The 12,592-nt window shown below is 40.5% G+C and overlaps 1 protein-coding gene across 3 annotated transcripts in view; it reads left to right on the top strand.

Moving 5' to 3' along the window:
* TENM2 (teneurin transmembrane protein 2) overlaps positions 1 to 12,592 on the top strand; it is an 860,742-nt gene that overhangs the window by 724,353 nt on the left and 123,797 nt on the right. For all 3 annotated transcript variants that reach the window (XM_056867244.1, XM_056867243.1, XM_056867245.1), the window contains one exon: positions 6,646 to 6,840. In XM_056867244.1, coding sequence (XP_056723222.1) covers positions 6,646 to 6,840 — 195 coding nt within the window. The remainder of the gene's footprint in view (positions 1 to 6,645; positions 6,841 to 12,592) is intronic.

Genomic DNA, 12,592 nt, shown 5'->3' with positions numbered 1-12,592 from the left:
GATTGATGGGCATTCTGTAGAATGTAAATATTCCTTATGTAAGTAATGCTGTTCTGTCATTCTAAAAGCCTTTTTTTCCTAGCAGCTTAAGCACTTATTGATTGAGAACTTTTATAACTCTCAAAATGGAGGCATCCTCATATCTCTACAGGTATTTAAAATGAATTGAATTAATCATAGGCTTAAAAGTCTCCAGTGATTTCTGTTAACTTCTCTGGGTTTAATTAAAACATCTGTGCACTTTTAATTTATCGATTCATCCCGCTCATATGTCATGTTTTTAACACACCCCAGCATGCTCTGCATCATTTTTAACCCAATTTCCACTTAACTAAAGCAATTAAATTCACCCCGGATTAATTAAAGCATCCATACTTTAGTGCTTAAGTCAGCGTGTGCTGCTTTCCCCACATGGTTTTTGAATGTCAGAGATTTGACACACCTGATGAGTTTTTTGTCCTTCTGTGATTCCCTTTCTTGCCTGCTAATGTGTAGGGTGATAGCACAAGAATGTGAAACTTGTTAGAGCTAAAATGGCCATACACTTGGGCCATATAAGGACTTGGGTCCCTATAGAGGTTTTTCTAGCTGTTCGCTAAATAAAAAATGTTGAATCTAAAATAATTTTTATATGGTTTTATGCTACCTATACCAGATAGGATCAACTAGGTGCATAAGTGTTGGATCAGATCCACCACAGTTATTCTATCTGGGCCTTAGAGAAGGTGCTAAATTTTACTCAAGTATGTAGTAAAATGTTTCACTCTAAGGAAGTAAAATTGTTTTCAAGTTGTATAAGACAACGATAACCCTCACAAATGTTATTCTCACTTTGCAATTTCATATGTAAATACCACAACTAGGTGTACGTAGTTCATATCTGAGAAGCCTTTACTGCTAGCTGGCACTAACTTTATTATGGAGCCAGACCACTCGAAAGAAGATCAGTCTTTGTGGCAAAATTAGCATTGTACGGCTACAGTGATGTCTAAATGGTTATAGACCTCTACAGATGTCTGTTGCTCCCTGAAGCCCAAAGCACCATTTTGAAACCAATCTTATTTGTTACTAATGCAGTTTGGTTGCCACTGAAAAGTACTAAGGTGATCTCACATTACAATGTTGCTTTTGTACTATTTTCTTAGTATTTAAAATAAAAGGAAGTGACACAAAATATACTTTCTACCACAGTACAAAATCCAGATAAAAATATGTAGAGTACCACTGCAGAAAAACAATGGTGAACATGTATATGAAAGTTATGTTTTTCCAGAATTAAACAAAGAGTTATCAAATGTTGTCACATCTTTTCTCATGTCTCTCTGAATTGTTTTTACGAATTCAGCAAGGTTTGGCTGCACTGACCACATGCGTTCACTAGACCACATTATTACGTCCTCCTTTAGTGTTGGATTTCTATTGGTTGTACACTCCAATATTGTAAATAAGGTGTGAATTTAAGGTACAGATGGTCAGCATGAGCCAAGTAGGATTTTGTTTTGGTTCCCCTCTTCTACAACTGCCCTGGAATTGTGGTTGTTTTTGTTTGGCCCATTCTGCACTGTCTTCATGGGGGACACTGTCATCTACTTGTACCATAAATTAATTAACAGCTGGCACCAATTTGGTTCACTTTATTCTGTGCAGCTTATCACAAGAGAATAAGAGAATACCTTGTCTAAGATTGGTGAGATCGATCATAGCTATGCCGTTCATTTGTCCCAAGGCCTTTAGTAAGATGAAGTAGGCTCAGCTCATGGTGGTTTGGGGCAGTGTTTCATTTTGTAGGCATTCCAGGTGTTCACTCACCTTGGAGTTCAGCAGCTGCTGGGAGGATGGGCCCATCAGTTACCTTTTACCCACTTCAATGTAGAGTGGTTGCTAGAGGCCACACTATGAGTGATATGTATTTGACCTCCAGATGGCCGATCAGCTATGCAAAAGGGAGAGCTAGACCACTGATGTTCCTCAGCAGCTAGCTTTCTTACAATGTAGGATCTTACTTTTTGTTCCTTTAATAATTTTTGTACTGGAGTTCATTTACAATACTGTGGCCTTAGACTTTTTTTGTTACATCATCCCTCTGGGATACGGTGGAAGGAAAATAGATATACATGTTTAGAAGGAATGTTTAAAGAACCGATTTCCAGTCCAGTGTAAAATTGGATATAGAATAAGTTTGCAGGTTTCACCTAGACCCCAGTGAGGCATAATCCTTCTCTCCCACTGGGGAAAAACACATACGCTATTAGAGCAGCAGCAGCAGTTTAATTTCTGCTAAAAGAATGTTCTGGCTTGAGTTATTACAGATGCAGAATTAATTATCCTCTTGAGGAGGGATTCTCAGAGGGTCATCTCGAAGAGCACTGGTAAGAAATTGATTGCACATCTGTCTACACGATCCTTCCCAGTGGTCTGTGGAATAATGAACTTCTGTCTTAAATTGCCAGAGTTGTCATTTATTTCTGAAATAAGAGCATGGCTTCACATTGCCTAATAGTCCAACCCTTTGAGCCTCAGCCTACTGTTAATGGGCCCCAGTGCTGAGGCAGCAGCTCAGAGAATAATCGTCGGGGACTTTTCTGTGTCGTTGCCATCACAGGCATGGCTGCTCCTTCGATACTGCAGCTCAGAGCTACTGTACATGTTACAGTCTCTGTGTACAGGTGGCTACAAATATCGTCCACTTGACATCTTCTAAATACGTGGCAGTAACCACCCTTCCACGTGGTACTTAAGACTCTCTAAATGAGTGCTGCATGTTCTTTATAGTGCTGGTGTGAACATGTAGATCCTCCACATGATTCAGAGGGTCTGCATAGTAATTGGCACCACATGCAGCATTCTGAATAGGACTGCTACCACACAGGTATATTTTTGGTGCTTTCACATGGTAGCTGTAATGTGAAGGCAGTTCTGCCATTACATTTCAATAACCTGAGTGTTATGCTTAGCAGGCAACATAATGAACATCACTTTGTGTTTCCACCTTCTGTGTAACCCCACTGAAATGACATATTACTGTAGAGCTGTTATTTGTCTGAGTCGGAAGACATAGATGCATTTTTGGCATGTGTCTAACCTTGCCTTTCCTCCAATGGAACAGCATTTCTGTTTGTAAAAGAAGAATCAGTATTTTCCCCAGTTCCCCATTCGACTGCACACTGTTTTGTCCCCTGTGCTCTTCCTGAGGGTCTACTGACTCACCAGGAAACATTTTGAGGGGTTCAGTGGATTGCAGCAGGAGCGGGAAATGGGAACGTTCCATTCTGCAAGTCTGTTGATGGTTTAAGATATGCCATTATCTTAAAGAGGAGTGCCAGAGACAGACTGGTTTTTGTGTTTTGTAACATGACTTTTTATGATTCAGAAGCCCTTTAATCCTTTCTACTCACAAGTGTGTATAAGCTGTACATGACTACAATCAAGTAAGCAGGTGGGGATAGCAAGCACTATCAGAGCTGTTGATCCCACAACAACCAGAGCTGAACTGAGTCTTATTTGTAGGAGCTAGTTCCTGCAACTGTAGCTTTGGTCTGAAATCTGTAGGCTCTTACAGAAGGACCTATCCAGTATCTTGTGAAGCCTTAAGGTGAAACTTGGTCCTCTAATACCTCCTGGCCAGATGCTCAGCTCAGATGGTGGTCCTCTGGCCATTTACAAATTCTTCACTCCTGGGGTTCTGGGGGTGACCAGGGGATCCCTGGCAATAGGCAAGTCTCCTCAGCTCTTCCAGTCTCTGAGCCTGGCTTCTGCTTATGGGCCACCTGGGCTTCTGGCCAGGTAGCCACAGCTGGTTGTGTGCCCCCTTATAATTTCTAAGCGTCAGAGGGTCCAGGAACCTCAGGGTCTTCCAGAGTTTCAATCTCCATCAGATCAACAACAACAACAATAAATTTTAATTGTATCCCACCCTCCCCCAGTGAACCAGGTGTCCTCATCCTCCAATGAAGACTCATCAGGCCCAGCACTGTCACGAGCATTAAAAAACCTTCATCTTAGGGTCCTTGGGAAAACATAGGGCTGGATCTAGTCCTGATTTTGATACAGTGCTCACACGTAGAGGGATCACAGTAAGACATAATTGAGTCCTGTTTTCACTGGGCAACCTATATTCTTTGCAGCTTGCCCCTGATATCAGTTAGGTTGCCGCATTCTGTAGTTTCTGGGTTGTAGTTTCTGGGTTGTATTTAAGAGTAGCCCTCACATAGAATGCATTGCAGTAATCCAACCGTGATGTCACAGAACCATGGATGTGTGTGGCCGGATCGGCTGAGCCTAGGTAACAAGAACGTTGGTGAACCAGGTGCAGCTGATAGAAGGCGCTCCTGGCCACCATGCCCACCTGCTTTTCAAAGAGCAAGGCAGGGTTCCATGAACATGCCCAAGCTCTTCACCTGCTCTGAAAAGGCCAGTATCAATCCATCTAAGACCAGTGGATTCAATCCTTCTAGAATATCAGCATTCCCAACCAACGTTACCTCTGCCTTGTGTGTATGATGGAGGAGGTTATTTTGAATAATAAGCTGGTCAGAAATATTTGGCACTCAAGAGGCTTTTTGAAATAGAACTTAAAAATAGTTTTGTCTCTTTTTGTGGGATTTAAAAGTCAGGTTAGCTGTTCTTCATAACAGATTGTAACAGAATAACAGAACTGAGAAGTTTGAGATGGTTAAATTCAAGGGATATATTGCATTTCCAAATGCATCATGATGTTTCACATACAAGTGTTTGAATCTTTATTTTCTACTAAGAGGACTTTCTCTTGGCAGTCTCTGGTTTGTTTCTTAAGCTTAAGTTTCTTTTACACAGTGTTTCTTTGCTTGTAGGGGTCTGGATCATTAACATGCTCCCCCAATTTCTCTTTTAAAGTGGCCTGGGATCACTCATTTCATCAGAGCTATCTCCCATTAAACTCTTAGGAATCACTCTATAAACCTTAGATCTGTTTTCCTTATATAACTGGTTATGCATCCTATCCTGATCCAAAAACCCAAAATGCCTTGCTTTTGACTCCTGAGGAGAAATCCTCCACCAGACAGCTTACAGCTTGCACAGCTGTTTTCAAGCTCTGCATGTCCCTTTCTCTCCCAATCAACTGTCAGTTCTCAACTGACAGAGTTCTAAATGCCACTCCCAGAATTCTGTTCGAACTCCCTGTCAATCATGGGGGTTCTATGACCCGGACAACTCCTTGGAATGCAGCTGTCCATCACAGTCTGGTTTCAGCTACCATTTGTTCTGCCTTAGCCACCTGTCCACAGCCTCTAAGCACTGGTTTAGAACCAAGGCAGACACATCTGGAGGTTTGGATAATGCAATATAGAGCTGGGTGTCATCTGCCTATTGATGACACCCAATCCCAAAGCTCCAGACAATCTCATTGAGCTGCACTCCACAAGATAAATTCCACCCGTTTGATTTTGCACCTCTGGTGGAGACTCTCAGTGTTTGGTCAGACAGAAAAAACCACTGACGGGAGGGACTTTGTGGACCCAATCAAAACTCTGTTGATTTGCTTACACTCTTCCCAACAATACCCAATGGACCAATGTTCCCCCAGTTTTGAAGGTAGTTTTATGATACTTGAGCAGGAAATTAAAAGCCATCCATCTTGGCAGGAAGTCCTGGCTAAATGGCAGTTTGGGCCTCCGTGGCTTTTTCTAAGCCCTAAAGCTCTTCTCCCTTACATTGTCTCTCATCCCATAAACAAGATAGTGTCATATTACCACGCACAATTCATCCTGTTCATTCACAATTGGATCCACTGGCTTTCAGACCATAGTACGGTTTGATTATAATGGTATCACAATCTTGCTGAAGCTAAGCAGCCCAGTGTATGCTGCTCTGAGTTTCATGGTAGAAGAAAATAATGTTACTAATGTAATGAACAAATTTCCATATGATAATAATTATTGAGATGTTTACATTCCCTTTCTACAAGATGCACAAGGTACTATGTATATTGTATACCAACTCATGTGCATACACAAATGTGAATGATACAAAGAATAATAATTACATTTAACAATTATACATAAAGCTTCTCATTTATTTCAGTTAAGGAGATTTGGTCACTGTAAAATGTGCATTTCATGTTATTATTTTATCTTATAGCATAGTCTCAGGAGATAAAAATCAGCAATAGAGTCCAGTCCTTTGGATTTTACTAACATTTCAAAGAATGGTCATACTAAATACTGTTACACTGAATATTAAATCAAAATAATATTGTAAGGTCTTCACTTATAATGGTGTATTTGGTAAAATCCACCATCGTGGCACTTTGACATAGAGGTTTGTTGGTTTAATTGATTCCAGATTGTAAAATGTGCAAAGTATGAAAGTTATCCTGGGGGAGGGTTACATTCATAGTTGAAAGAAAATGCAATTTAGATTCCAAGGCTAGAATGTCTTTTCACCTAAGTTAAGGTAGTTCAATGAAAGTTATTACTTTTTTTTGCAACTCTCACAATCATATAGCTTCTGAAAAGTAAATCAGAACAGCTTGACTCACATTTTCCATTAAATTTGTATTTGAAGTCAGCAGCTTACCAGTAGAGTCTTAGTACATTCGTACTCAGCTTATATGTGGGTATATACATGACATGCTGTTATCTTTCTTCTTCTCATTCAATTTTCCAGCTGCTTGCCCGGTTCTATGCAGTGGCAATGGACAATACACCAAAGGAGCCTGTTTATGCTACAGTGGCTGGAAAGGGCCAGAGTGTGATGTACCCATCAGCCAGTGTATTGATCCGTCATGCGGGGGCCATGGTTCTTGCATTGAAGGGAACTGTGTCTGCTCTGTTGGCTACAAAGGCGAAAACTGTGAGGAAGGTAAATGCTACAATACAAACTATGTTTTTGTGGCTTATAGTGAATGTAGGGGGCAAGAGCAGAAAAGGAACGACTCTATAATGCTGTGGGATAAACAACTGTAATAGTACTGGACAAGAAGCTCGGGAATTCAAAACCTCCTGTGCTATTCGGTTGCCGAAACTTTTATTTACACTTCTTTTCTGCCGTGTACTTAAGGTCCTAATAATTCTGTCACTGCAGAATAATGTGCCACAGGTAAATCTGAGTGATTCTTTTGTTGAGGAGTCCAGATCCATCTTTTCTTTCTTTTGGAGTATGGATTATACTTATCGAACATTTTAAAAGTGCAAAATGCAGAACAAAACAAATAAAAAAAAGACGGTATACAAAATGGCATAATTGGAAGCCCATAAAAGCAAACATTTCAGTCATAATTAATTCAGAAAAAGAGGAGCCAGATTTGAAAGACTACAGGTATCCATGTCACTTAGTGGCCCCATGTAGAGTAAATTATTCTTGTTATATGCAATCACGTTGAATTAAAGGAAAGTAGATGGTACACAGAAAGGACGGCAATTTAATGAATTCTAAAAAGCACTTTGTATTGAACATTTAAGTAGCTACAGTTTTCTGTAAGAGGAAATGTGTTGGGGGAGGAGGAAAGAAAAAAGTTTTAACTAACTGAATCAAATATGACCAAATATGGCCATCAACTAAATTTTTTAGAGATTTTTGTATATGGCTCCTTTTAATGAAATACAGCATACCATACATTGGATAACTCTCTTTTAATACTGTTGTTTTCACTTACGAAGTGTACTTCAGTGTTGGGAGGAGAGGGTGGTACAGTAAAAGAAAGTAAAGTGACTGCTTCTTTGTAGAAGGCTTAAATCATGGGCATCTAGTGTCCTATGCTAGCACTTCTACCTACACATCCAGAGTATATTGTCTGCTCATATCTTTAGATATACAAGGTAAGGGGAAAGTAAGCATGGTAGTTTACTCTCCTTATTGCAAATATTAGAAATATGGCATTTAGAACATAACCTCCAACTTTCCCTCATGTTTTTCACAGCTATCCTGGGTACATTAAAGATCTAATGATTTACTTCAGTCTCTCCTCAAATCCTATGTGAAGATAATTGTTGGTATACCTTCTCTCCCTGGTGAACCAAACAGGGAATCCTGGTATGGCAGTTTGTAGGCCAAACCAGCATACACCTCAGGTTTGCCATTCTGTCCCACCTTTTCTCATGCTAAACCAGGCAGCAAAGTAAACCTGTTTTAGCTACTACAGGTTAATTTGACTTCATGTTCTCAACATGCATAGTTCTCAAATAAGCATTATCAGTGCAGATTCAGTTACTGTAACAATGGCTCACATTGGGTTGCCAGGTCCCTCTCGGTTACCGATGGGAGGTTTTTGGGGTGGAGCCTAAGGAGGGCAGGGTTTGGAGAGGGGAGGGACTTCAGTGCCATAGAGTCCAATTTCCAAAGCAGGCAATGGCAAACCAACTCTGAACATCTCTTGCCTTGAAAACCCTGTGGGGTCACCATAGGTTGGCTGTGGCTTGACAGCACTTTTTACTACAACAACAATAAACAATAAAGATGTGTAGATAGGGTTGCCAGGTCCCTCTTTGCCACTGGCAGGAGGTTTTTGGGGTGGAGACTGAAGAGGGTGGGGTTTGGGGAGGGACTTCAATGCAATAGAGTCCAGTTGCCAAAGCAGCCATTTTCTTCAGGGGAACTGATCTCTATTGGTTGGAGATCAGTTGTAATAGCAGGAGATCTCCAGCTAGTACCTGGAGGCTGGCAACCACACGTGTACATGAATCTGTAGCTGTCAACAGGTTAGGAGATACTATCAGCCTTCATTAGTCAATTAATCTGCAACTAACTTTGTCTGAAAGAGACCGGAAAGAAAGAAAAAATAGAGAAAGTATTTCTTTATCACTCTTCAGTAATGGTTAGAGCATTAATTATCTACTTTATTTCATTTATATAACTACATTATTTCCACTTCAGGCACCCAAAGTGGATTACACTAATAAAAATACATAAAAGCTAATAAAATACATAAAAGTAAATTAGAACACAAAAAGAATAAAACCCTAAAACAACAACAAAATCAACAACAGCAAGAAATACACCTGCCAATTGAAAACAAGGAAGCAGCAGCTATAAAACTTCATAATAAAAGGCAAATCAAAGACTTTTAGAATATAAACATTAAGGTTGGCAACCTCCAGGTACTAGCTGGAGATCTCTTGCTATTACAACTGATCTCCATCCAATAGAGATCAGTTCTCCTGGAGAAAATGGCTGCTTTGGCAGTTGGACTCTATGGCATTGAAGTCCCTCCCTTCCCCAAACCCCGTCCTCCTCAGGCTCTGCCGCAAAAACCTGCCGGTGGCGAAGAGGAACCTGGCAACCAATTAATAAACATATTTAATCCATTTCAGAAGGCCTGAAGAGATATGAGTCCTACCACCTTCTGTAACCTGGGGGCTACTGTTTAAAATGCCCTCCAGTGATCCCTGCCAGTTTCCTGCAGAAAGGCCCCATCCTGCACTCCCAATGAGTGAGCAGGTACATATGAGTGGAAGAAGTCCTTCAGGTATAGGGTTGCCAACCTCCAGGTGGTGACTGGAGATCTGCTGTTACAACTGATCTCCGGGTGATAGAGATCAGTTCACCTGGAGAAAATGGCCACTCTGGCAGTTGGACTATGGCATTGAAGTCCTGCCCCTCTCCAAACCCCACCCTCCTCAGGCTCCAGCCCTAAAATCTCCAGGTATTTCCCAACCCGAAGCTGGCAACCCTATTCAGGTACTTTGGATTCAAGTTGTCATTGGAGTTAGTAAATCTTGCTGCCTTCTAAACCCCTTGTTGTTGTTATTGTGTCTTTATGTTACCAAAACATAGGGCATCAATATCTCAAGTTGTGGGCTGCTCAGTTTAGTAGGCACTACAGTTATTTTAGAAATTTCATTTGACATTAATGAAGTCACCTTGTTATTACAGCCTATGTGTGACCGCTGTGGTCTGACCTGTAAGAAATTTGGGTGTTAGGAAAAACACCGTAAATGATTTAATCAAAAGCATGAAAGGATAAGGAATTTGAAAGATAAATGGATTTTAGAAAGCAAGGTGTATTTACTGCAAATAGGAGAGGTGAAGAGCATGACAAGAAAGGTTAAAATAACTGTTTGCATGCATCATTTGACAAAACACAACAATGGCATTGCTACTCCAAAACACTTTTCTTCTATAACTGTTGTAGGCAGTGCTTCATTGTATAAAAGGAATTACCAGGTGATTCTTCATCATTCTTAAAATCTCATTCCATTATATTTAAACGATTAACACAATAGTGAAACAAATAAACATACCTGCATTTTTATTAAAGGGTAGAAAATCTTCTGTATTGATTTGTGCTTCTAAACAGAGTGGTTCAGGTTGATTCATACCCTCCTTTCCAGCAAGGAAATGGAATAGGATACTGTAGGTCAGCATTTCTCCCCCCCCCCCCCCGCTAGCTTTTTATTTCAGATATTCATCATAGTCATATCGTTCAAACAATTTACCTGAAATGGCCGTGGCACTGAAATCGATATTTGTGATCTACAGATTTTGCTGCATAAACACTGTTGCTCTATTACATTTGCACACAAAAATGAAATGGCTTATTTGTCAAGCTTCATTCAATGCAGTTTGGGGTGAAAAGTGAGTAAAATTAACAAATTAGTTTTGATTAACAGTGTTTTTCTTGCCACTTTCTTGATCAAGTCATTTTTTCAGTGGCATTTAACTTCATACGTATAATGTGTAGTCCTTGGGGGGGCCAAAGGAACACATTGTTCAAAAAACTCCTTGACCTCTTTTTTTGTCCTTGTGAGAATAAATTACATCCACTCTCCTTTTGATCAAATCTATGGAGACTCTATTACTAAATGAGTTCTAGTGATCTGCGCTCTAAGGGGTTGTGGATTCCCATACCGTTGATTGTTGAGATACGCTGCTTAAGCACAACATAGGCACCACGTACAAAAGTTTTATAAATAACATTGTACAACCTCATCAAAGAGCACAAGTTTTTTTTAAAAAGTGTGGTGGTTCAGTGTCAATTCTCACAGCGATTTGAACCCTTTGGAAACCACCACAGAATCCCACCAGTCTTATCCTGTAGCAAGATAACACCATGCATTTAGCCTAGATTGCCTTTTCACACTTTAATGAAAGTGTTGTTTTTGTTTTAAAAAAAATCCTCTTTCAGTGCTTACTGAAAATCAATTGCGGTGAATTCAGCCTTCACTTGGCCATCTTGTTAAAGACAGTTAACCCCTGGAAGTTAGTACTGCCTGGCTGGAAAGTGTGCCTGTCGACAGACTTGAATATTCATGAGAATCAGTTCTCAGCATAGACGTTGGGTTCCCATTGATTTTTACCACCTGTAGCTGTAGCTGAAGTAAATGCTTTGAGCAATATTGTTCAGCTGTGAAATAGAAGTAAACAGCTGGAATGCCTATAACGATTGCCAGAAAGGTTTACCATGGGTTAATCTATGCAAATTAATACGTGTGTGGCTTTTTTACTGTCTCATGTCATAGGCTTGTTCTTCGGCAGTAAATCTTGAACGTTTCCCTTCTCCTTGCAAACCATGATTCAGTGCAGTGGAAAGGTGGAAGACTGATGTGTTTTTAATTCCTTCTACATTGCTTTTATTATTATTTCCATTTAGAGGCATTTCTGATGTGTTTCCAAATGCTAACATAGGTCAGAACTCGGGAATACTTTATGCAGCTAACTCGAGACTGAGACAGAATGAGAGAAATGCATGTTTGATAGCTTGTTCAGAACCTTTACTCCAACTGTAACTCTAGCTAAAAGACATTTCATATTTTAATAAAAGAAAAAAAAACATTTATTCCCAATGAAGAAAACCATACAACCCATTTGGGGCTATTGGCATGTCTAGCATATTTGGCTGGGCTAAAAGAAGTTAACCGTTTTGTGTTCACTTGGAAGCAATAGCAAAATAGCATATGGCACAATCCTAGAAACATGTTCTGCAGAGCCTAGACTAGAAAATTGGCTGTTTAGATGTAGGTCCACCAAAGTTTAAGACCCGGTCAAATCTTTAAGGGCTGTTACAGTTTGTTTTACCATCTATGAAGAAGAAGAAGGGTTGGTTTTTTATATGCCAACTTTCTCTACCATTTAAGGAAGAATAAAACTGGCTTATAATCCCTTCCCCTCTCCACAAAGACACCCTGTGAGGTAGGTGGGGCTGAGAGAGTGTGACTAGCCCAAGGTCACCCAGCTGGCTGTGTGTAGGAGTGGAGAAAAAAATTCAGTTCACCAGATTAACCTCCACCGGTCATGTAGAGGAGAGAGGAATCAAACTCAGTTCTCCAGATCAGAGTCCACCGCTCCAAACCACCACTCTTAACCACTACACTGGCTCTTATGGCCCAGGCTAGCCCAATCTCATCAGATCTTGGAAGCTAAGCAGGGTCAACCCCAGTTAGTATTGGCTAGTATTCTTGCTTTGGATGGGAGACCACCAAGGAAGTCCAGGGATGCTACACAGTGGCAAGCAATGGCAAACCACCTCTGAACATCTCTTGCCTTGAAAACCATACAAGGTTGCCATATGTTGGCTGTTACTTGGTGGCACTTCACACACACACACCCGCACACATCCCTACCACAGTGTTCTGGGTGCAGAGATCTTTAAGGGAGAGAGATCTGGTTGCCAGTGTTG

Source organism: Euleptes europaea, chromosome 1 (genome assembly GCF_029931775.1).
Source record: "Euleptes europaea isolate rEulEur1 chromosome 1, rEulEur1.hap1, whole genome shotgun sequence".
Classification (NCBI taxonomy): Eukaryota; Metazoa; Chordata; class Lepidosauria; order Squamata; family Sphaerodactylidae; genus Euleptes; species Euleptes europaea.
This window is presented reverse-complemented; position numbering and strand designations above follow the sequence as displayed.